We start from the raw sequence: 26,807 nt of genomic DNA, 5'->3' as shown, positions 1-26,807 counted from the left end.
ATATGCGACTCAGAGGGGTAGGGCACTGCCGTCAGTGACGCAGGTGGTATTTGATGTTTGGCGGCAAGCCCTGCGGCGAATGGGTTGATGGCAGACTTTGACAGAAGAAACTCCTCTCTGGCGAAACGGCCGCCTCCCCGACCTGGCAGCCCTTCAGGGCTTTGCGGGGTGGGATGCTATCGGAATCTCTAGACTGGGAGATGTCATGGCGGGGACGTCGCTTAAGTCGTTCCACGACTTGAGTGCTGAATACCATATGCCCCGCGCTCAGTTCTTCCGATATCTACAATTCTGACATGCAATGACCCCCTATATAGAGGGGTTGACATCTCTCCCGGAATTTAGTCCGCTGGAGGCTCGGGTGTTTATGGGGGACATTGAGACCAAAAAATATCACAAATATACCAATCCCTGATTATACACTGCTCTTCCGATCTGCAGAAACTTAAAGGGGCCTAGGAGGCTGATGTGGGGGAGTTAGAAAAGGAAGACTCGAATGAGGCACTGGCAGGCCCCAGAGGAGCGGCCATCTCTGTCCACCTGAGACTGATTCAGTTTAAATACTTGCACAGGGTGTATTTCACTCGGCGGAGGCTGTGGCAGGCGGGCCTCATTGCTTCCCCAATCTGTACTAGCTGTGGATGTGAGGAGGGTACATTCCTTCACACAGTGTGGAGTTGTGGCCACTTAGACAGGTTCTGGAATGGGGTCTGGAATGGTTTGGATGAGGTCCTAGGATGGGTGCTTCCTCGCACGCCGCGCCTGGGACTATTACATGTGTTGGATGGAGTGGGGGGTAACCGCTACAAGAGACATTTGTTTTTACTGGGCCTCACGATTGCCAAAAGAGATATAGCGAAGGCATGGAAGGATCCGAGGGCTCCGACGTTAGTGGCGTGGAAGAGGGGGCTTGATTTCTGTATGGGGATGGAGAAGCCCATATTTCTTTCCCGGGGCTGCCCTCTGAAACATTATAAAATTTGGAGACGTTGGGCTGATTTCAGGGGTATCTGGCTTGAGGCTCCGCCGGAACAGGACCCAGTACTGGATGCTTGAGCGTGCTGTGTCAGTGGCTACGTGTACACAAACTGTTGACATTGAATGGAACGGTGACGGGGGGGGGGTTATCCGGGAGGGTTGGGGGTGGGAAGGGAGTTTGGGGGGGGGGGGGGATTATAGGTGGTTAATTGCATTCTTTTCCTACCTATATTTGATGTAAAAGACATGATGGATTGCAATGCGTTATGTACGTTTAAATGCTTTGGCAGTTGCCTCTGGGGAACAGAGCTCTGCGATTTCAATGTGATCTATCAATAAAAATTTGTTTTAAAAAAAAAAAACAACGCATTCTGGTCCTCCTTCAACACTTACAGTGAAGGTACTATACTAAAAACGCTAACTGCTTTGAATCCCTCCAGCCACTTCACAGACCCTCTTTCCGCAAACTATTTAAAAGACTTCATTCCACTGCTTCTACCTCTTTGGACCAAGATTATAAATACCTCCCTCCTTCAAGAAACCATCCCAGAAATCTTTAAAACGGTCAGGTATCCCGTATCCTGAAGAAACTAACGTCTGACCCATCGGACTTAAATAACTATTGTACGATATCCAACATCCGCACTCTGGCCAGGATCTTGGAAAAATGTGTTCACACGCAGCTTAGCAACCACATTGGTATTAGATGAGCAGGTTGAATTGTTCAATCAGGCTTCCGTGCAGGTCACAGTACGGAATCAGCAATGACCCACAAAATAGATGACGCACAAAAAATCCTTGACTTACTAATCTTACTTGACCTTACATTAACAGTTGACACCGTCAAACACGACAACCTGCTAGAGCTCCTGAAGCACAGAATGGGAGTATCTGGATCTGTGCTTACGTGGTTCATCGCTTTCCTCCAAAATAGATCTCAAAGTTTCAAAGCCAATCAATCCTTATCCAACCCCGCCCAAGTCACCTTAGGAGTACCGCCGGGTTCTTCCCTTTCACCCACACTTTTCAACCTTTTCATAGAACCACTCTCCAAACTTCTCAGTCTCTCCAATATCCACTTTCACATATACGGAGATGACACCCAAATCTACATAAAGATCCACTCACTTGAGGACATCCAATCTCTCAACTCAACGCTACAAAGAACTCAAACATGGCTTGCAGAAAACCGTTTGAAACTAAATTCCCTCAAAACTGAATTCCTCTTAATTGCCCCCCCAACCAATCGTCCATCATCCTCGACTGGATGAAGCACCTAACCTCACTCAAAAGGCAACCTCTCATTGTTGACGCAGCGAAATCGCTGGGCGTGACGCTGGACAGAAACCTAAAGATGCAGAAACATATCAGCACTTCTACAAAAGGAGCACAATTCCACAAATACACCCTGAGAAGACCGAAACCATTCCTGTTAGCAAACGACTTCAAACAGGCAGTTCAAGCCCTAGTAATCCCAAGAGTGGAATATGGGGTTGTCGCCCTATGCGGCCTCTCCAGATCGACGACGGCCCCTCTAAGAGCCTCAGTGAACTCAGCTGCTAGACTCATCACAGGCTCAAAAAGAATCTGTCACATCTTCCCAGACCATGGAGCCCTCAACTGGCTACCATTCGAGGCTAGAATTCATCTGAAAATCGCATGTATGACGCATAAAACCTCAGAGTTATATAGCTCAGAAACTGGTACTCTCTTGTGATAATAGATCCTCTTACAACCGGACCTTCTCAGGAATGGCTCCCTGTATCTGGCATACTTTGCCCACAGAAACAAGACAGAACCCTTTTACTGCCTCTTTCAAAAAAGAAGAGAAATCGATTCTCATGGTTAAAGTTACTTGAATTACTTACTTATCAATCAATCAAATCATATCATTTGTAAAGCGCACTACTCACCCGTGAGGGTCTCGAGGCTCTGGGGTGGGGAATGCTGCTACTGCTCGAAAAGCCAGGTCTGGAGGAGTTTTCTGAAGGTCAGCCGGTCTTGGGTCTGCCGTAGGTGGATGGGGAGAGTGTTCCAGGTCTTGGCGGCGAGGTGGGAGAACGATCTGCTGCCGGAGATCGCTCTTCGGAAGCGGAAAACTGTGGCGAGGGCGGCGGAGCGGAGCTGGCGGGTGGGGGTGTAGAAGCCGAGTTGTCTGTTGAGGTACATTGGTCCGGTGTTGTGGAGTGCCTTGTGCGAGTGGGTGAGGAGCTTGAAGGTTATCCTCTAGTTGAGCGGGAGCCAGTGCAGGTCTCTCAGGTGGGGTGTGATGTGGCTGTGGCGAGGGATGTCTTGGATCAGGCGCGCAGAGGCGTTCTGGATGCGTTGGAGCCGTCTCTGGAGCTCGGCCAGGGTTCCTGCGTAGAGGGCGTTTCCGTAGTCCAACTGACGAGGGCCTGGGTGACCATTCTTCTGGTTTCAGAGGGGATCCACTTGTAGATCCTGCGGAGCATGCGGAGGGTGTTGAAGCAGGAGGAGGAGACGGCGTTGACCTGTTTAGTCATGGAGAGGGTGGAGTCGAGGATGACCCCTAGGTTGCGTGCGTGGCGGTGGGTGTTGGAGCGGTTCCCAGTGCGGTCAGCCACCAGGAGTCGTCCCAGGCCGAGGAGTGGATCCGAGGATGAGGACCTCAGTCTTGTCCGAGTTCAGCTTCAGTCAGCTGTTCCTCATCCATTCAGCGATGGCCTTCATTCCTTCGTGAAGGTTGGTTTTGGCGGTGTGGGGGTCCTTGGTGAGGGAGAGGATCAGTTGGGTCCCGTTTGTTACTCTTTTTACAGTCTGGGAGATATCGAGAGAGGGTGAAGATATTGCTCTCGCAACCTTCCTACTTCCGCGTCATCAGCTGGAGATGCTGCATATGGAAACCGCAAAGTAGTAACAACCATATATGGTGCCTCTGTGACTAATATCTTTAGTCGGACCTACGCCTAGTTCCGACCTAGTAAAGAGTGCACCCTGGGTAAGTCCGTGTACACTAGGGAAACTATCCTTTGTTGTCAGCTCGATAAGTTTTGCGGTGCCCCTTTAGCATGACAGGCATGCTTCTGCCCTACTTTTCGGGCTATGGGTTGTTAATTTCTAGCAGCAGGATGTAACGCTGTTCTAAAGATATTGGATAGGACTATAGTGTCTTTGTATGTAGCAGTCTGTTGAGTGATTGCCTGATTTGATCCTTTTGGGTCTCCATGTTTATTTTCAGAAGTCCCTACCCTGAGATACGTGTGGGGCCAATTTAAACGTCCAGCCCAGATAAAGAATGGCTATCTCCCTGAATTTTTCTCGCATCATTTAACCGTGTCAATAGGGTATGTTGAGACTGTTTGATTCTATGGTGATAGCGCGATGTATTTTCCATCTTGTTTCTACCTCTATGGTGGAGGTTCTTTTACTCTGGGGGGAGTGGTCTTGATCGAGACACCCCTAGCAACTATGCCACGGTTACTTATTTCTGGCTTGGCACTTTCATCTGTTTCTCGAGCACTCATGGGCACTTTTAATTTTTCAAGCACTTATGGGTATCCTGAAAATTGTATTGATATTTACTTTTTTGGTATGGACGCCCACAGCAACAATATTAATTAATTTACTATTGTGTTCACTGATGTATAACTATGGCTTCATTGTCCCTACAGTCTATTTCTCAGAGTATCACTCTGACTACAGATTGTGCCCCCGTGTGATTATTATGTTAGATGGAAAGCATTGTATTATGAAATCAAGAAAAAGATTGTCATACATGGAAATAATGATTTAATGCTCCCTGACGAAGGAATCCAGGACCAAAAGTTCCTTTCCGAAACGCGCGCGGCGCTTCCTCTGTTTTCTGTTTGTGTATATATTATATGTTTTTTGAAGTCTTTATATTGTCTATTTTTGATTCATGTGTGGAGGTTGTAAGATTGGTGAGACTGTTTGTCCATATGAGTTGTATGATTGTGTTGACTGGGCTGGTATGTGTGATCGCTTTGCTTTCTGGGGGTTTTATGTATATAGTATAAATATGTGTATATAGAACATTCATAAAAAAATTGTATCATGGTCATGTAATTGTGTTATAATGTTCTAACTTATCAGAAAAATATGTAAATAAAAAAAGACAATGTTTTTTCAATAATTTCTGTTTGTGGGACAATGTCATTATTTGAATTGATGTAGGATATATTACCTAACCTTAATCTGATTTCAGTGAGAGGTTTTTGTTCTTGTACTTACGAGGATCAGTTGGGTGTCATCGGCGTAGGAGATGATGTTGAGGTTGTGCCTACGGGCGACGTGGGCGAGCGGTGCCATGTAGATGTTAAACAGAGTGGGCAGAGGGATGAGCCCTGGGGTACGCCGAAGATGATCTCGGTGGCTTCGGAGCGGAAGGGGGGAAGGCGGGTGCTCTGGGTTCTGCCGGAGAGGAAGGAGGTGGTCCAGTCCAGGGCCTATTTTGGATCCCAGCGTTATGGAGGTGTGTTTGTAGTGTTTGGCAGCAGACCGTGTCGAAGGCGGCTGACAGGTTCAGGAGGATGAGGGCTGCTGTTTCTCCGTTGTCCAGCAGGGACTTGATGCCATCGGTGTCGGAGATGAAGGCAGTCTCTGTGCTGTAGTTGCTGTGGTACTGAGACTGGGAAGGGTCCAGGATATTGTTCTCCTCGAGGTAGCGGGTCAGTTGTTAGTTGACGGTCTTCTTGATGACCTTTGCCGGGAACGGGAGCATGGAGATGGGCCGGAAGTTCTTGAGGTCCTTGGGGTCCGCCTTGGGTTTCTTGAGTAAGGCGTTCATCTCAGCGTGCTTCCAGGTCTCTGGGAAGGTTGCTGTCTCAAAGGAGGTGTTGGTGACTTTCCGGAGATGGGGTGCGATGGATGTGCTGGATTTGTTAAAGATCTGGTGTTGGCTTGGGTCTGACGGAGATCCGGAGTGGATGGTGTTCATGATCTTGATGGTGACGTCGTCGTCGTCGATGTTGGTCCAGCAGAGCAGGCGGTTGGTGCGGATGGTGGTCGTGGGGGCGGATGTCACAGTGGTTGTCGGGGCGGTTGTGGCATTGAAGCTGTTGTGGATGTTTGTGATCTTGCGGTAGAAGCAGGTGGCCAGCAAGTCGCATAGGTCTTGCGAGGGTGGGATGTTGTCGGTGTCGGAGCTGGGGTTAGAGAGTTCCTTCACGATGTTGAAGAGCTCTTTGCTGTTGTGCACGTTGTCTAGGCAGTTTTTGAAGGAGGCCCTTTTGGCGGATCTGCTGAGGTGATGGTGTCTGCGGGTTGCATTCTTGTGGGCTGCATGGTTGTCCGGTGTTCGTTCACGGAGCCAGATCTTCTCCAGCTTTCGGCAGGTTTGCTTGGAGGCCCGGAGTTCTTTAGTGAATCAGCTGGCTTTCTTGTTGGTGTGACTGTTGGAGGGTTTCTTGATCGGGGTGAGGGTGTTGGTGCAGTCGTTGATCCACTGTCTGAGGTTGCGGGCGGCGGTGGTGGGGTCGGTGGGTGGGCTCTGGGCGAGGGTGGTGGTTAGCTGGTCTTCAGTGACTTTGCTCCAACAGCGGTGAGGCATCTGTTGGTTGCTGTGGTGCGTAGTGGGTTTCTTAAAGGTGAAGTGGATGCAGCGATGGTCGGTCCAGTGGAGTTCGGTGGTGTGGTTGAAGGAGACGTGGGGGTTTGCGGAGAAGATGGGGTCAAGCATGTGACTGGCGGAGTGGGTGGGTTTTGTGACGACTTGTCTGAGTCCGAGGTTGGCTAGGTTGTCGGTCAGAGTGGTGGAGTTGGTGTTGTTGTTGTTCTCGAGGTGGAAGTTCAGGTCCACGAGGAGGATGAAGTCCGTGGAGGCAGAGCGTGTGTGCTGACGAAGTCAGCGATGGAGTGCGTGGAACTGTAGTCAGGGTCCGGGGGGTCTGTAGATGAGGGTTCCTCTGAGGGTGGTGTTGGGGTCGGTGTGGATCTGGAAGTGCAGGTGTTCGGCGGTGCTGAGAGTGTCGTCGGTATTGGTCGAGACTCTGAGAGTGTTCCTGTGGACGATGGCGATTCCTCCTCCTGATCCATTGGTGCGGTGCCTGCGGGTGATCTTGTAGCCTTCTGGGATGGCTATGGCCATGTCAGGTGCCTAGGCAGGGTTCAGCCAGGTCTCCGTCAGGAAGGCGACGTCTGGGGAGGTTGAGTCGAGTAGGTCCCAGAGTTCAACTGCGTGTTTGCGGGTGGAGCGGGTGTTGAGAAGGATGCATCTGAGGTGATTGGATTCTTTCCTGGTTGGCAGCATGGTGAGGCGGATGCTTGTGAAGCTGCAGTTCCGGCAGGTGAAAGGTCCATGGGTGCGCTTCGAGGCGGCCAGGAAGCAGGTGTGTGATTGTCCGGTGTTGAGTGCGTGGATGGTTCTGGCATCATAGAGGTGTTGGGTGTCGTGGCATTCGAAGGGTCATGCCTTAGGCGCGCCAGTGGCGCGGCTTCCATATGAAGGGATGTGGGAGGGAGGAGCAGCTGGGAGGCGGGAGGCAGGAGCGGGGCGGCGAATGGGATTGCGGGGGCGGGGACGCAGCAGCGGGAAAAACGGGTGGGAACCGTGGGAAAACTGGGTACATGAAGGAAAAACAAGTTTAGGCAAGAAAACAAAGAAAGTACAGTGACAGATAAATAAAAACAAGTCTGGGCAAGAAAGCAAGTACAGGCACAGAGAAATAAAAACTAGTCTGGGCAAGAAAGCAAGTTAGGCACAGGGGAAAAGAACAAGTCTGGGCAAGAAATCAAGTACAGGCACAGGGTAAAAAAACAAGTCTGGGCAAGAAAGCTAGTTAGGCACAGGGGAAAAATACAAGATTAGGCAAAAACAATGCAGGCAGAGCCATGCAGCAGCGTGGGGAGCGACCTATAATATAATTACTAGTCTGTATTAGTGATCCCTTTGTATTTGAATCACCTATTTTTTTATTTTTCTATGTTTGTACCTGTTTACAACATCTGCCCTATAAAGTGCTCTGATACACTCAAGGGTCTTGTTCGTGCTATATAAAACCTTAAAAATAAATAAATAAATAAAACCTATTGCCTGAGTAACCCGGCGTGAAAAGAGATTGAAAGTCGGGACTAAAGGCTCTAGTCAATACGAAAAATAGAAAATGCATAGTTTCACCTAACAAACATCAGAAATTAAATCCAAAGTTACTCCCAAAATAGAATTTTCGCAAGGCATAGATCCGCGTATGCTAGACCATTGCCGCTTGTTATATCTTAGGATACAAACTGCCATGCTAAAGTTGACATGGTTCTGCATGGAAAGACAATATCCAGGGGTACTGGTAGCTCTGTTGGGAGGACTGAATTTGGCCCATTACAAGCTGGATCTTAGGGGTCCACTGAGAAAAGAGGAATTACCTGGGCAATCGATAATTCCGGGTCCAACTGCCTCAGTAATTCCTCATTTTGGCAAGACTTTCATCAGGACGTTTCATGTGCTTTCCATAATTGAAAACTCTGAGTGAAACTTAAAATAAATTCTAAATTGGAATGGTCAATGCCACTACCGGCCCAATCAGAAATAAGAGCCTAAGTTTAATGACAGCCTTAGCGTAAGCAAGAAGAAAATTTGAAAATTCCAAATGAGTTTGTAATGACTTCCAGGTGAACCAAGCCGACAATGAAAGCAGTCTGAATTATTCGGAGATATATAAACAAAAGTCAATGTGCTAAAACTGACAGCATGGGCTAGTAAGATAATTACAACAGGAAAGCCTTGGAAAACCAGATGTGAATGAGTTAGATGAGCTAAACTACAAGACAATCTTTACAAATTTATGAAGACCATGAGATAACTTTTGTGACACTAAAGACGCACACTAAGAGGTCGCTCATGAGTTGTATCACAACAGTAGGGTGTTAACTCTCACCTGAACCTACCTTGTCCATGTGCATTCTCCCTGCCATTAATTACCATGTAAACTGGAACAGGGTTACATTTTTCGCTAATGATTGGTCCCTTAGAATGGTACTGTGATCATCAGTGTGGCTTACTCTGGACAAAAGCAATAAGCACTTTAAAGATGACCGACATGCAGCAACAACTAAAAACAGGACAAAAACACACAGACAAAATGAAAGTCCACCAACAAAGATTAAACTGTCGTCAAACGGGAGGGATGAAAAAACACATAATACTTGCATGGACGTCAATTCATCGAAATGTCAGGAATAGCAGAAGTGACATTACATGCCATGTGACCTCCACCTGATGTCACATGAAGTGACATCACAAACTTTGACCTGGCGACAATACAAGAAGTGACATCATTTGCCCTTTGACCCTCCCAATGATGTCATAAGAAGTGAACTCGTAAGGCATATGAGCTGATGACATCACAGAAAGTGATATCACGCGACCTACGGACTTCATGAAATCGAAGGAAGAGACATTACGTGACTTTTGGCTTGGTGGCATCATAGGAAGTAATGCATCTTATGTTTGGTAACTTACATCACACACAGAAGCTGGAAAATCTCTACAGATACAAAAGAAGTACCCTATAGACAGACATGCTTCAAATCCTGTTGAAAATACAGCTACATACATTGCTTCATGTAGTATCTTCAGATATACAATTGAGAAAATGTAGCATTGATTAAGAATCTATCAACCAGTGTACAACAGTGGAAAATATGCTAGTCAAGTTGAAATCAGCCCATTATCAATATTGAATAACTTATAAAATGGGAAGGTTGATGGGCTTATAATGTTCAGAACAAGTTCACTTTATCATTTGTTTTAGAAACTAAGAGTGCCATGTAATTATATCTTAATCTTGGAACGTATATAACATGGCAATTTAATGCAGGTCAAGTTCTTCCAACAACCTCCTTCCTTTTCATGATACGGTATACACACTTCTAAACCTGTGGAGCCATTGAAACATTCCAGGTTTCCTATCATGAATTTCTTCTACAAAAACCCAAGCACATCACTGGCACAGTACTTGTGTTGCACAATAATGTGCTTCTTCTGACTGAACATAGCTTACCAGCAACAAACATCTTTTCTAACAGCCACAAGGCCCAAAGGCATGAATGCTTGCTTAACAAATGCCGATTTTACAGTCCACATTTAAAAATGACTCCATTAATCACTGCTATGAATGCAACACTTTCCACATATTTAAAATCCATCTCACACACACATACAGAGACAATGAATCATACGTGTGTAAATCAGGGTATAGAAAATGTTACATAAGGAAAATAAGACTACAAGGTGTGGGATTCACACGTCATCCATACTGGTAGGCATATTGGTCTGGAGAAGAACAAACTCAGGATTTAGAACATACCATAGTGGTTAGTGTTGGCTTTTATAATAAGAATGTATTTCTACCCAAACAAACCTTTCTTAGCAACATCAGTGTAGAAAGACTGAGAAAAAACATAACTTTCTAACCTGTACATGGAGCTTACATGCAGTTCTTAGATGTTAGATCATATCTCACTGTGCTAGGTTATAAATGTAACTTATGAACTGCACAGTAACATCAGAATCTCTGTAACAAAAGCAGTAACCCACTGAACTATCCACATAAAACATTGTTCTTTGATATGTATGGTACAGGCTCTTTGCAGCAGGCATATTAACCCACTGCGCTACCTTAGATAAGTGAAATCTGCCACTAGACAAAACTCCCATCGCTCTGAGATACATTAAGAAATCACCAGAGTTAACTTGACACTTTTATTGTTGCTCTAAAACTGCTAGTATACAAGAAACATTGCAGTGCTTTTAAAACGTCTGCACTGCTTCAAAACCGGCCCTCACTAACAAAACCTGCACCCCACCCTTCCAGCCTGCTGGGGAAGCAACCGCCTGATGCTCGGTACAGCCATTCCAACCATGGTGGTGTTCAAACCGACAATGTTGCATCAGTCCACCAGCACTGACTGGCGTGTGCATGCTGTGACTACAAGAATGCACTGTTCAACATAATACAATAGTAATCAATGTGTTATTCACTTTACCTAAACGACGGCTAGACCGCCAGAAGGGTTGAACCTGAAATATGTGCTCTTTAACAATTATTTCTGACGTTTTGCAGCAGGATATTTGAAAATCTTGTGTCAACTCCAAAAACAGATCATCTTATCTTACCTTACTTATTGCTTCTGTTAGAGGTATGCGCAGGCCCGCAGCTCATAGGAGTCACAAGGACTGGCACCACCACAAGGGGAGTCGGAGAGTCGTGGTTCTAGTCGAGTCGATGTGACAACTCAGGCTCACTGTGACACCACCAGTCCTGCGGTCCGCCCGAGGTCCGACCATCAGACTCAGTCAGAGAGTGACAATTAAGTGAAGCAAGTCACTCCCAGTCTGGTCGAGACTGGGAGTCTGTCCCTGAACTTGCGCTGAAGTCAGCCAGTCGCTCACTCACTCTGGAGATTAGTAACACCCAACATCCATGCCACACAGCAGGCACAAGTCTGACTACACCTCGCCTGTTACACGTTCTTTGTAGCAGGTTTATTAACCCTCTTTGCTACCTTAGATAAGTGATGACTGCCACTAGGCTAAACTCCCCTTTCTGTCTCCAGCAGATACATTATTAAATCACCAGAGTTAACTTGACGAAAACTGCTGAATATAAATGGAGGTGCTTTTAAAACTGCTGCACTTCTACAAAACAGATCCCATCCTTCCAGCCTCCCACGGAAACGCCTGTCCGTTGCCCGAAGCCCAGTACGGACGTTTTAGCCTCGGTGGTGTTTAAAACATGACAATAACTTGTTAGCCAGTCCACCAGCACTCACTGAACAGTGTGTGTATTTTTTGGCTATAAGGATGTAGTATTCATCTTAAACAATGGCAATTAATGTGTTATTCTGATTACCTAAATGATGGCTGGACCGCTAAAAGGGTTGAACGTCAGCGTGATGACGTCAGTTCCACCCATTTTTTCCATGCCACCGAGGCAAACGGGCAGACCGACTATAGAGACAATGTATACATAGTACACAGTATTCACACAAATACACACAGTGTAAAGAGAAATAGGAAAGCAAAGAAAGCAACCAAACATTTCCTATAAACCTACACAAAGGCAAATAGAAGCAATACAAAATGACAATATGAGATAACCATATTAACCAATACCTCTTATTAAGGTATAAGAGGGTGGACAACAGGAGGCGGGTGGGTCAGTGAGGAATCCACAGGCAGATACGGTATCCACCAGAAAAAGCGTTACCGAAGGTAAGTAACTTGTTCTTCTGATGGATACATCTGCCTCTGGATTCCTCACCATATGAATAGATTCCCACAGCAGTCCCACTCCCGGAGGAGGGTGTCCACCCTTCTATAGCAAAAAGTCTTGCAAAACAGAACGCGCAAAATAGCCGTCCCTCCTCACTTAGAAATCTAAGCAGTAATGCTTCTCAAAAGTGTGAAGGGAGGGCCAAGTTGCGGCCTTACAAATGTCCAACATAGGAACACCCCATGACACGGCAGAAGTAGATGATTTAGTCCTGGTGGAGTGAGCTCTAATGCCTTCAGGAGGCTCCTTACTAGCCAGAGCATAGCCGATCTTGATGCACAAGATGATCCACCTGGATAAAGTGCGCTTGTGCACTGCCTTGCCCTTCATGCGTCCAATGTAGCCCACAAAGAGCTGATCATCCTGTAGCAAGTCCTTCGTTCTATCCAGATAGAAACTAATCGCCCTCTTAGGTTCCAGGAGGTGAAGTCTCTCCTCCTCCTTGGAAGGGTGAGGGGGGAGGATAGAATACAGGAAGATTAATGGACTGCCCTTGATGGAAGGGACCATCTTAGGCATAAAAAAGTCCTGGTCCTGAGGACCATCCTTTCAGCATGTGTGGTCAGAAACTGAGGCTTTGAACTCAAAACCTGAAGCTCACTCTCCCTTCCTAGCTGAGGTGATAGCCACAAGGAAGAAAGTTTTGAAAGACAGAAGTCTCAAAGGACAACTATGCATAGGTTCACATGGCAAACCCATTAAGAAAGGTAAAACTAAATTTAAATCCCACTGGGGCATAATAAAAGGAGTGGACGGAAACATATTAGTAAGCCCCTTAATGAACCTTAAAACTATCTGAGACTTAAAAAGAGACGGCTCATCAGGTAGACAAAGAAATGCCGATAAAGCTGAAAAATATCCTTTAACAGTGGCCACAGCACAACCCTGCTGGGCCAAATGCAGTGAAAAACAAAGAACATCAGAAAGATGAGCTTTTAAGGGATCAATTGACTTCTCTCCACACCATTTAACACATTTTGACCACCTGGAGGAGTAGATAGACTAGGTGGAGTGTCGCCTGGCCGATAAAATAACATCCACCACGTCAGGCGGGAGAGAACAAGAATTCAGGTTGCCCCGTTCAATCTCCCGGCATGAAGGTGCAGGCTCTGGAGGTGGGGGTGTAGAACCTGCCTCTCCGTCTGCGAGATGAGGTCTACCCTGAGAGGGAGACGGAGGGGAGGGTGCGATGAAAGGTGAAGAAGATATGTGTACCACACCCTTCTTGGCCAATCCGGGGCGATCAATATAACTTGGGCCCGGTCTTGGCAAATCTTCCTCAGAACCAGAGGAATCAAGGGTATCGGAGAAAACACATAAAGGAGTTGTGAGCTCCAACTCAACTGAAACGTGTCCCCCAATGCTCCCTGCCTCGGAAACTGGAGACTGCAGAATGACAGGCAGTGCGCGTTCGAGAGTGGCAAACAGGTCCACCCGAGGAGTGCCCAACGTCTGGAAGAGGTGTTGAACCACCTCTGGATGAATCCACCACTCGTGGTCAGCGGAGAACTGCTGACAGAGACTCTCCACAAGTACGTTCAGCACCCCGGCCAGATTATCTGCCATCCAGCAAATCCGATGGTCCTGAGCCCAGGACCAGAGCCGCAACTCCTCTCTGCAAAGACGGTACGACCCTACTCCTCCCTGCTTGTTGACGTACCACATCTCGGCAGCGTTGTCCGTCAGGACTTGAACCGACTGACCACGAAGTGAAGGGAGAAAGGCATTGAGTGCCAAACGTATCGGCCGCAATTCCAGAAGATTCCTATGAAGCAATCTCTCCTCTGGAGACCAAATACCCTTGATCTCCAGATCCCCCTGATGAGCACCCCACCCTAGGGTAGAGGCATCCGTTATCACTGTGGCCACCGATGGAGGAAGGTGGAAGGGTTTTCCTTGAGACAGATTGCCATCCAAGCTCCACCAAGACAGATCCGCTGCAGCTTCTCTGGAGATCCTGACTGACTCCCTGAGATCTCCGTTGTGCTGAAACCACTGCTTGCGGAGACACCACTGGAGCCCCCTCATGTGCCAGCGTGCTTGGTTGAAATGAAATGAAATGAAATGAAATTAGATTTATAAAGCGCATGGCTGCCCGAAAGCGTCCCAGCGCTAACAGAAAATAGAACAAAAAGCAAACTGAAGATGAAACCAATAATTAGGGGTCCTTGGGAAAAAGAATAGTTTTAAGTGCCTTTCGAAACTTAAGATGACAAGGTTCTGCACGGATCCAGTTGGGGAGAGAATTCCAATTTTTTGCTGCATTCAAGGAAAAACGGCGACCCCCTGTGCGTGCCTTCCTAACTCTGGGGACCCTTGCAAGATTACCACGGTCCGACCGGAAAGCCCGGGAAGGTTTATAAGGGCATATCAGGCTCCTGAGAATCGGAGGTCCTTTGCCCTGCAGAGCCCTATGGGTGACGCATAACGCTTTAAAGATGACTCTTTTGCGTATTGGCAGCCAATGGAGTGCTCTCAGGGCCGGTCTGGCCGAAGATCTTCTCGACGTGCCTGCAAGCATCCTGGCTGCTGCATTCTGCACCCGTTGGAGAATGTTAAGGGTGGCTTCCGGGGCTGCCAGAAACAGGGCGTTACTATAATCAAGCCTCGATAGTATTAACCCCTGAATCAGAAGTGTCCTGGACTGGAGAGGCAGGAGAGGGAGAACTTTCCGTACTGAACGGAGCAGTCCGAAGCAGGTCCCTGCAACTTTCTGTGCATGAGTCTTAAAAGTCAGCTCGGGCTCAAGCCACACCCCTAGGCTTTTAATTTTTTCTTTTGGTGTGGGCAGCTCACCTAGACAAGAAGGCCAGGCGGCTTTAGGGAAAGATGTAAGATGGTGACCGAGGAGCATAATCTCTGTTTTCGCTCCATTGAGTTTAAGCCGCGAATTGGACATCCATGAGAATATCTCAACAAGACAGGCGGAGAGATTATCCAAACATCCTTCTTGTTGGGTTAGCGAGACGACTAGTTGTGTGTCGTCCGCATAGGTGACTGTTTTAATCCCAAAGGGGGCGACTACTTCCTCCAGTGGGGCCATATAAACGTTGAACAAAGTAGGGCTCAATGAAGAGCCCTGAGGGACACCACACTGGAGGGGGGTGGATTTAGACAGCAGACCACCTTCCCAGACTCTGAAAGAGCGGTTATTCAGAAAGGATGTGAGCCACTTAAGGGCCATTCCTGCAACGCCCAATTTGGCAAGACGGTGCGTTAGAATTTTATGATCCACCGTATCAAATGCAGCGCTTAGATCCAGGAGGATCATAACAGCGGATCCTCCTGAATCTAAGATGCACCTTGCCTCTTCTGCTACCACTAAAAGCGCTGTGTCTGTCCCTTGCGCCGGACGAAAGCCAGTTTGAGAATTGTTCAGCAGTTGGTTATTTTCCAGAAATCCGGAAAGCTGCTGATTGACCATTTTTTCAGAGATCTTACTTAGACCGGGTAGCAGTGAGATCGGGCGGAAGTTGGCCAGGTCCATGGGGTCGAGCCCCGGTTTTTTTAAAAGGGTTTTGACCCTTGCCTGTTTCCAACTGGGTGGCACGACCCCACAGGTGAAGGAGGCATTTAGGAGCTCTGTTGCCACTGGGGCGATCGTGTCTGCAATCTTCTTGAGAACATACATAGGCGCAGGATCGGCCGGGGAGCCACTTTTCATGGAGGATAGGGCTTTGCAAAAATCTTCCCTAGTAATACTGCTCAGAGTGCAACAGAATGCAGGAAGGGAACAAACTGAGCAGGCGAAGGACCTTCAGAACTGGAACAACTGCTCCATTATGAAACAAGGAAATCATTTCCTGAATGTCGAGAATCCTTTGCGGAGGTGGGAAAGCTCGACACACAGGGTATCCAGTACTGCCCCTATGAACAGGTTGCGCTGTGAGGGCACCAGGTGAGACTTGGGTACATTTATCGAAAAACCCAATTTGTACAACAGCTGGGTTGTTACCTGCAGATGATGATGCACCATCTCTGGAGCCTCTGCCTTCAGAAGCCACTCATCCAGGTAGGGGAAAACTGGGATCCCCGACCTTCTGAGATGGGCAGAAACCATTGCCATCACCTTGGTGAAGACTACAAGTGCAGTAGTAAGACCAAACGAAATGACCGCAAAGTGGAAGTGTTGTGAACCAACCGTAAAACGGAGATACTTTCTGTGCGACTTCAGGATTGGGATGGGAAAATATGCATCCTGTAAGTCGATGGACACCATCTAGTCCTCTTGTTGCAGCGCCTGAAGAACCTGAGCTAGGGGGAGCATCTTGAATCTCTCCTGCTTGAGAAACAGATTCAAGATTCTGAGGTCCAGGAGGGGGCGTAACCTGCCATTCTTCTTAGGAATCAGGAAATACCAGGAGTAGCATCCCTGACACCTTTCCTGCCCCGGATCCATCACTATTGCACCTTTTTGTAACAGAGCAAGAACCTCCTTCTGAAGGAGAAGTAAATGATCCTCAGTGCAAAATCCTTGGCAAGGAGGATAAGGAGGAGGGATTTCCCCGAAAGGAAGGACGTACCTATTTTCTACCAGATCTAAATCCCAAAGGTCCAAAGTGATCAATTTCCATTCCTGAAGAAAATGGGTAAGCCGGTCTCCCACAGGACCTACATGATCCAAGATGGCGGATCTAGGGCTGCTTTCCTGCATTACCAGGAGGGGTTGGGGAGGTAGAAGAGGAGGAGGAGGAAGGCTGACGCCTGGCTCCACGAAGGCAACCTCTGCCTTTACCCCTATAGGACTTGTACAAGGGGTTTTGTTGCTGCTGCTGTGGCTGTCTGAAACTTTGAAAGGAAGACTTCCTGAAGCCACGGTATCGTCTATAGCCTTAACCCCTCTTCTGAGTCTGCAGACCCAAAGACTTTGCTGTGGCCTTACTGTCCTTAAATCTTTGCAGGGCAGAATCAGCCTTTTCCCTAAACAGTCTAGACCTATCAAAAGGCAGATCAAGAAGGGCAGCCTGTACATCGGGAGAGAATCCAGAAGACCTCAACCACGCATGTCTTCTTGTTGCAATTGATGAACCCATAACTCTGGCAACTGAATCTGCTGTGTCCAGGCCAGACTGGATGACTTGGCAAGCTACAGCCTGTGAGTCCGCCAACACCTCACTTAGATTTCTCCTATCTTCCTCAGACAATTTAGGTAGAAGTTGTTTGGCAGAGTCCATTAGGGCATGAATGTATCTACCCAACAGACAAGTCGCATTGGTAGACTTCAGAGCCATGCTAGCTGATGAAAAGACCTTCTTTGCAGACTGTTTTAACTTATTGGAATCCCTGTCAGCCAGAGCCTGCGGAAAAGCCCCTGTAGACTGCTTGGAACAAGAAGCCTGCACCACTAAGCTCTCAGGAGAGAGGTGAGATGAAAGGAACACCGGATCCCCAGGAGCAGGTCTATATCTTCTGGACACTGACCTTGCAACTGCAGGAGCAGAAAGAGGGTTGCACCACACATCAAGGATTGGCTCAGTCAGTGAATCATTAAAGGGCAAGGGTGGTTCAACCACAGAGGACAGAGAATGAAGCACCTCTGTGAGTAAATTAGGTTTATACTCAGCCTAAGGGAGCTGCAAATCCAAATGTTCAGCAGCCTTCCTAATCACAGAATGATAAGGTGCAACCTCTTTTGAGAGGGAAGCCTTCTGAGAAGCAAAATCCCACTCTGGGGAAGTATCAAGACCACTTGCCTCACACAAACCCTCAAACATATCTTCTGTGTCATATACTTCTCCGTCCTCCATCTCTTCAGCCTGGTACTGCTCCTCCTCTAATAACCTCTGAGCTTCTCTCCTCGAGCGCATCTTCAGCTGCAGCGTCGGCGGCGCCACATGCGGCATCGATGGCTCCGGGAAAGGCGTTGAAGGAGGATCTAATGTCGTAACCAGCGCTGGTTGAATCTGAGAAGCTTCACGTGATGGAGCCGGGGACTGCCCATATGGTGTCGACATCCTCAGCGCCGGAAACTGCCAGGATGGCGTTGTCGCATAAATGGCACAAAGGGGGCCTGTGGAAACTGGTGAAGCACACCCAAACTAAATGCCATAGGACCCATGGGACCAGAAGGTGGTCCAGAGGGGTACAAGGCCCTGGCGAACAAGAAATACATTGCATTAAAAAAATGCGATGGATCCGAACCGGGCACCGGAAATTATGGTTACTGAACCGGTTCGAGATCCAAAAGAGGCACCTCTGGAGTCGGAGCCGCTGGAGCCACAGGTGGAGCAGCAGGAGCCGAAGGAACCTCAGCACCAGCCGGATTAGACACACCCTCTGTAGTCGGTGAGAATCTCGACATCGGTGACAGCTCTGGAGTCCCCTTGTAAGATAGAGAATGAACCGGAGTCACCTGAGGAGACACTGAAGGAGAAGGAGAGACAAAGTCCTTTTCTCTGAAGAAGGCAACCTCAACACCACAGCCTTCGATGACCGGTGCCGAGAACGGTTGCCTCCTCTTCTTCTTATGCTTTCTCTTGGAGTCATGCAACGTCGATGACTTGGACTTTGACCTTTTTACGACCCCTTTTTTCTTTTCTTGCCCATATACAGCCTGGCCTCCCGTTCCTTAAGAGCCTTCGGATTCATCTTACTGCAAGAAGAACTGCCCTCACCGTCGTGGTCAGACGACAAACACCAAAGACAGCCCTCATGAGGTTCAGTAATCGACATATGACCATACATTCTTTACAAGGCTTAAAGCCCGACTTCCTCGGGGCAGACATGCCAAAACAGAGAAAGATACAATTGAAATAACAAAGTATCCAGTCGAAAGTATGGAGAGTCCCAGAAAAAAATGTTAGCGTCGACAGCGCGGAAAAAAGAGTACGGCGTGGTCCTCTTATGGCTCCGGTGATGTCATGCTGAGCCGCGTGCGGAGCCGTGGTATTGTGATGACCTCGTCAGCGTATGGAGAGAGCTAGGAAAAAAGTTTCTGCGTAATACTGCTGCAGGGGATATTCATAAGGTGAGGAATCCACAGGCAGATGTATCCATCAGAACACGGTTGTACACATACAGCACGAGGTACAACGTCCTCACCTAGGGTTGGGTGCAGCAGGTGCATGCTTGCACTTACACACATGCTGCTAGCTGCAGAACGTGTAGTTAGTCACTGTCCAATCATGCCCAGCCATGCTGCACGCGCTTCGTGCTCATTCGCTCAGCCTTCTGTCCCAGGCTCACAGCAGATACGTACAATGTATCATATCAAGGACTGCACCAGCTGCCCCGGGGTCACCATAGCAACAATGAGACGAGCTCTTTCCCCCACCCAGGCCTAGCTTGCAGGCCATCATGATGTCTCTGCAGGCAGAGCTTCAGCACAGCAGTGCAATCAAGCACTGTTCACAATGCGGCTGATTTTATGTAATCAGAGCTCTTGCCAAGGCTGACAAAGAGCTACGGGTCGCAAGCAGGGCAGCAGGGGTCACAACAGGTGGCTTGTGGGTCGCAGTTGCGACCCCTTGCGGCCCCTAATTGACGTCCAAGAATACTTATGCATGGGGTTGGGATTGTAATGTGAACGGACAGAGGCAGACATAACTGCCGGAAAAACAGCATTAACCCATTCAAAGCACTGGTCAAATATTCACAATTTCAGTAACTCATCTGATCACACAGTGACTTAGACCAGTGTTTGACATTCCTGGTTTAGAAATGCAGGTTTGTGATTTTTGACATACCATTTTTGCCTGTCTGCAAAGTAGTCACCAATTGCGTTGTAGGCCTGTTCAAGAAGAGTATCATCCTGATCCCCAGAACCAGTTCTTAGAAGTTGTAGCACACGAAACCAGTCTCCAAGTTTTATCCTCAAACCAATAGCAAGATCTCTGCAATTAAACAAACACATTTTAATAGCCATATTAAAATCACTTCGTCATGTGTCAAAATTATTAATGTATTATTGTAACATTGAACGGGAGATTGGATACTGAAATATATATACACACTGTGCCAGTCACAGGATGGGCAATTTAAACCAACTAATCCATCATTAAAATACTGGAACAAACTATTTTCCAAATTGAGGGTGAGATCAACATGATGTAATCCTGACGAAAGATTTCCCTTTTTGAAAATGCTGTTTATGTACAATGTTACTGATTAATGACCATTTGTGAAAGGTAAAACATGATTTATATATGTCACTAGTATTCACTTTGAGAGCGAATGACTATTTACATGATAACGCAAACCTTAAGGTTTAAGAAATGAAAAGCGAGTGGCAGTTATGTCCAGTAAACGCACTTCAGAACACAAACCTTTTCAGTGGCTCAAGAAAGACAGTATGACCCAAATGTTTCACAGAAACACGTTACCTATTTTCCATGACATTGTTTCTGAAGGGCATTATACCCTCCACACCCCCAACTCCCCCGGCAGACTTTTTATAGTTAAAAATACTCATAAGAGCCGTAGAGGAGAATACGTTTGAGACAAATACTGTTCTACCTCCAGCGTCATTCTCAACTTCACAGGAAAAACTGACACCCAAAATAAAATATGTGCCATCATCGCCTTCAAGTCAGTTCTATTCTCCTTCTTGTACCCCACGACTCAAGAGTAAGGAATGTAAAAACTGGATATACTGGGGCCATTGACAGAAAGTAGAGTGAAAATGAATTTATACGAAATGCATTATCTCCAAAAAAAAATAATACTGAATGATGGTATGTTATTCATCTAATTGGGATTTCTTAACACTGATTCCTTTCTTTTGAAATGTCTTACAGCAATACAATTAGATCTTGGGAGAAGGGCGTAAAGGTAATCAATTGAATAAGGAACTATTGCACATATCTTCAGCTGAAAGAGCTTCAGACATATTTTTGTATAGGCAGAGGTGCAAACCATATGAGGAGCAGTCTTCCAAGTCACTGTTTTACATTACTGAAGGTTAGAAAACCATATAAACTAAAAGGAAAGAATTTGGGGTCAGATGAACAAAGCATTTTTGTAACTTTTTTCCTACTCGTAATATGGGTTTAGAAATGGATAAGGAATTTCAAATGGGAAGAGGTGGTTTAGGACCAGAATAACGGTCAAAAACCATTGAAAAGTTACTTGCCCCAACTTGGGCAGGAACTCATTTGCAAAAGGGAAGGGTTCCTCTTGGTCCGTGGCTAACCCCAGCAGGCCACAATTCCTGTGATGACCTCCAGTCAATGGTAGTCGCAATTTGGGATCGACCTCATCAATATGAAACAGGTAGGTCAGATTGTGTACCGCTCCTAATATGAATTTTCCAAACCAACCATATAGGTTGGTTTGGAAAACTACGACCAGAATTTTGCATGCAGCCCTTAATTCTGTAATTAAGCACAGTTTTGAGCCAGGGTGATGTATGTAAAAGAGAATATAGAGGTGTCTCTTTGTGCATCAGTTGCCCCATATGTAGCTGTGGCAGCTGTATAGGTGTTAAGTCAAATAGACTTAATGCCAGACTGTCTTACAGAAGATATAATAACAAATCTTGGTTTTCAATAGCAATTATGAAGACTAGTGTTTGATTACTGAGCCAAAGTCTCATATATTATGATAATACGCAATATTTCCTTGACCCTTTGGAAATTGCAACGTTCTCCAAAAAGGACCAGGAAGACCACTAACTGGTCAGTATCTATTACGATGCTACAAAGTAAGTTCAGAAATGATGGTAAGGGTTGCCACACCTATCCATGATACTGAGCCAGAAGCTCCACCTACTGTGGGCAGAAAAGATCCCTACCCAACTCCTAATGATTTTAGAACCAAATTGGATTACAGAACTTGAGTGTCAACTGAGTAAGTCGCTATAATTTTAAGTCTTATGAAACGTGAGGGCCATGCTGAAGAAGAGCAGGATAAAGGAAAGCATAAAGGGACTGGCCCAATTACTGCCTGAGCAGCATGCTTTCACAAGGGTATCGTTTATTAGTAAACTGTGTGATTACTTAAAATCTTTACAGTGTAAGATACAATGAACTACAATAAAATGCAATAAAATACCCCCCCCCGCCCTTCTCGGCCAAAACCAAGTAAAACCATTAGTGCAACTATATAGTTACAAGACTGACTGTGTTCACTACTATTATCCAATCAGGGTTCTATTAAAAGAATAAGAGTTATAATTTCTCCATGAGACCACGCCTACTAGAGTCTGAGAGTCGTATAGAAGTTCGACATCCACACTCACGCTGCGGATCCAGATGACAACTGTTGGATTCTGCATCAGACCCTTAGCCAACCCAGATTAAGTAACTCAGTCCGATGGTTCCAATTACTTTTCGACGACTCCCTGGGTTAGCTATAGGCTGACAACTTTGGGGCGACGGGAAAAGCGCTAAGCCCACTGTCGGGGCCCATCGAGTCTGTAGCCTTTAGTTGGGAATCGAGTGCCATTTTAACTTGGTGGATGAACTTGCCGATCCTAGCTAATAAGCAGGTCGTGGTTTCTGAGAGACACCAGTCCGAGGCCTCTCTGCATGTTCTATGGCCCAGATTCCGTAATGCAGGGCGCATCAATCGCTGTCGGTCGCTGGCCAACTTTGTACAGCAACATAGCAGATGTAGCCAGGATTCTCTGCGATAGTTGCAAAGTCGGCAAGCAATGGCTCCGTCCGTACGTGCACAAATTGGGTTGAAGTCCGCGATCCTGAGGGCCAAGAGGCGCATAAACAGAATTTTCTGTTTTGCCTGGGTTGTTAATGAATCATGCAGGTATGGTTGGGGTTTGCCGGAGATATAGGACTTGTCCAGGGCCAGATTTAGTGGGTTATGCCGGAGGATCTGTCTATCCCCAGGAGGTGAAGACCTGTACATATGTGGGCCACCCAGGTATGAAAATCATCGCTAACTACCAAACTGGCATGCTCTTACTCAGGAGCATCCCAGGTCTGTGTACAACCAACTACAAGTGCTTCATAGAGGAATGAATGCCCATTCTAGAACTCACAACCAAAACTCTATATTCAGTTGTCAATAGAAATGTCTAAATAAAATAAAATATTTGTCTGGATCACAAGTAGGAGGAAAGCCAAACGCCCCTGATAAGAAGGGACCTCAAAGGACCAGCAATTGTGTTCTGAGTAGCAGCTTCCTGCACTCAGAGCTGGTGGAGTACAATGATATTGCTGGGTTCACCTGGGAAAGACGTTTGATCATAAGAAAGTCCTCTTCAGTCACAGTCTAGTTATTGTCGCTCTAATCACTCAACTACAATAGAAGAAGGTAGCCGTCATCGATGAGGCAGCATGCAGAAAGCATCCACACTGCGCCCATATGGAATCTACAAAATCAGTTCTGTTCTCCTTGAAAAACCATGATGTGATTGTTGCCATTGCGAGAAAGGGCACAAGCAACTGCACACATTCAGAAGTAGACATTTTTCAAAACAAGGAATTTATACAAGGAAGCCGACTGATTCTCACTTTCCTGAATTGCCTTGGGAGAGCAGACATAAGTATCTTTTTTGTGTCCCTAAATTTAATTTCTTGGAGTTCCCATTTGGCAATACTACATGCCACTTTAGTGGACTTTGTATGAATATTTCTTCATATCCTATTCAGGGGCGTAGAACCTCTGATGACCTGTCTTTCTTTCTTGGCGAATTGTATTTCCTCACACATTTTACCCAATAATAATATGAAAAGACCACCAAACAGTCTATAAAATGTCTTTGCAATCCGCTAACGTGGAACCCTATAAACTGGTTTCGTTAATATCCGACTAAGTGTAGAATTTTTTTTTATGCGCAGCGTCCATCTCTTTAATCATAGTTGTGTCTTCAGAAAAGGTAATTTGGTATTATGTGAATTGATATTTATGGAACTCTACATTTAAACCGAGGACATCTCCAAAAGAAAAGTCAAAATGGTGAAACCATAAGAGTCGTGAACCAGTATACCTTCAACATCCTCTCCTAAGGATGCCTTTAGTGTACAGAGAAACTACATTTATTTGTTTATGTACCTTAACACCATTACATGCATTATGAAAATGCTAATCCTCATCTGTGTCTTAACACATACAGTTACATTTTATTACTGAATTGCTATATTGTTTTTATATCAGCTTGCAGACCACTAAAGTCATACTATGATTGCTAACTTACATATATTTCTAATGCACCACATTGAATGTATGTTGTATCTTCTGAACTGTATAATAAGCATTGCCTCATTCTGAGAATTGGCACTGCAAAGCAAGAAAAAGCCTAGTCAACACGTGCCTCTGCCTTCAGTACCAGTTCTTCAAGGTCTTCTCACATTTTATCTGTGAGAATATCCTGGCACTTGCTCATTAGATAGTATCAGCTGGAGTCGCATCCTCTCGCTGCTATTCACTTGTATTGAGAAAAAATATACAAAAATGATCAACACATTTATGGATTTTAGCAATTATGTGTTCGAACTAATTCAGGGTGAAAGCTCTGGCCTGCTGAAATGGCACTGCCACGTATTATTTTTTCTTGCATATTGCCAATTTTGCATTACCGCATGTTGGAATTAATAAACTATCAGTGTTGTTTTTCTTTTACAGCTTGATGCATTGCACTGTATGTTAGGCAAACTGGAGTTTTGGACCAGACTACACACGAGGACTTTGGTTGGGGGCCAGAGGCAAGGGAGATGTTTTTCAAAAGGGACTGGGATGAAGCACTGGACCTGGTGATTCGGAAGGACATTATAAGCATGTTGAATCCAATTTTAGCAAAGTTTAACTGCACTTACTGGACTTTGATATCTTGCATGGCCGGTGTTGTTTCTTATTTGTCGAAAATCTGTTAAAATGTGTGGTGCCTCCCCAACACAACAGCACATCGACTCCTGCCTTCAGACCTCTTTCCATCCCTCTGCTAGAACTGTTCCAGGTGCTATCTCACCTCCTGTCAGAGAGTCAAGTCACCAGTGCCCACCTTCTTTATCTGCCCCTCCACAGTTGTGCAATGTTGCATTCACTACCCCTCACAACTACCACCTCTTTCAGAGGTAAGCAGATACCTCCTGTATAAGTCTGGATCCCTTTCTGGGTCTGGCCTGCTATCTTTGCTGTTGCCTTGAGTATCCCGATCTTGGTGGAATACTCGCTGTGAAATGGAGAGACTGACAAAGCTGATAAAAACCCTTAACCAAGCCCACAGCTCACAGTTGCAGAGCAAGTGATGGGTAAAACATAGGATATCAGACAGACGAAGCTGAAGAGGGTCTACTGCGTTGTCTGCACACCACATAACAAACCTACATTATCTACATGAGTATGCCATTTTGGTGGAGTGTCTATGGGCACATAAAATGACATCAAGCACTTCAGGAAGTAAGAAAAAGGAACTCAGGTTATCCTGATCTTTTTCCGTGCATGAAGGTGGAGGCTGTGGAGGTTAGGGTGCAGCACTTGCCCGTGAGATTGCAAGAGGTCTAAGCTGTGAGGAAGGCTGAGCGGGAAGCAGAGGAGTAGGTGTATTAGGGCTGCATATCCCTCGTCAGGGCTATCAAAATGACTTGAGCCCAGTTAAGGCGAATCTTCCTCAAGATCTGAGGATTTAAGGGTATGGAGGAGTGCACAGAGTAGCTGAAAGCTTCATTTCAAGGGAAATGTGCGGAATAAAGATCCCTGCACTGGATACTGGCTGGCATAGTATTTCGGACAGTGAGGATTCTTGTGAGTGGTAAGAAGATCCACCTACCTCAGGAGTGCCCCAGAGGCTCTGGATGTAGATGCTATTCCTGGTCAGCGAGATGGCGCTCGCTGAGACTGTCTGCTCGCACATTGAGAACAAGATTCATTACCAGTCCGATCAGATAGTCCAGGACCAGAGCTGTAGAGCTTCTCAGCAGAGAATGTGCAACTATACTGCCCCATGCTTCAACCACACCACCGAACCCCACTGGACAGACCACAGATGAGTCCACTTCACCTTCAGGAAACCCACCACACACCACCGCACCCAACAGCTACCACACCGCTGCTGGGGCAAATTCACCCCAGACCAACTGACTACCACCCTCGCTCTAAGACCACCCACCGACCCAGACACGGCTGCGACCAATCTCAAACACTGGATCAACGACTGCGCGGACACCCTCGCCCCTCTCAAAACCTCCATAACCAACCACATCAACAAGAAAGCCGCCTGGTTCACCGAAGACCTCTGGATCTCCAAACGCACCTGTCGGAAGCTGGAGAAGAAATGGCTCCACGACCGAACACCTGACAGCCACACAGCCCACAAGAGCGCCACCCGCAGACACCACCAACTCATCAGGCACGCCAAGAGGACCGCCTTCAAGGACCTCTTAGACAACAACGCACACAACACCAAAGAGCTCTTCAGCATCGTGAAAGAACTCTCCAACCCCAGCTCCAACACCAATGACATCCCACCATCACAAGACCTGTGCGACTCCCTGGCCACCTTCTTTCACCGCAAGATCACCGACATCCACGACAGCTTCAACTCCGACACCCCTGCACCCACCACTGAGTCCACCACCCCTGCAACCACCACCCGCCTGACTGCCTGGTCCAACGTCAGCGACGAAGACACCATCAATACCATGAACTCCATCCACTCCGGATCCCCACATGACCCCTGCACTC

General features: G+C 46.7%; 1 protein-coding gene across 1 annotated transcript in view; it reads right to left on the bottom strand.

The window, feature by feature from the left end:
* Window positions 1-26,807, bottom strand: part of WDR35 (WD repeat domain 35) — a 531,383-nt gene that overhangs the window by 212,837 nt on the left and 291,739 nt on the right. The window contains exon 21 of the mRNA XM_086926288.1: window positions 19,913-20,059. Coding sequence (XP_086782414.1) covers window positions 19,913-20,059 — 147 coding nt within the window. The remainder of the gene's footprint in view (window positions 1-19,912; window positions 20,060-26,807) is intronic.

This window comes from Lissotriton vulgaris, chromosome 6, assembly GCF_964263255.1.
Source record: "Lissotriton vulgaris chromosome 6, aLisVul1.2, whole genome shotgun sequence".
Classification (NCBI taxonomy): domain Eukaryota; kingdom Metazoa; phylum Chordata; class Amphibia; order Caudata; family Salamandridae; genus Lissotriton; species Lissotriton vulgaris.
This window is presented reverse-complemented; position numbering and strand designations above follow the sequence as displayed.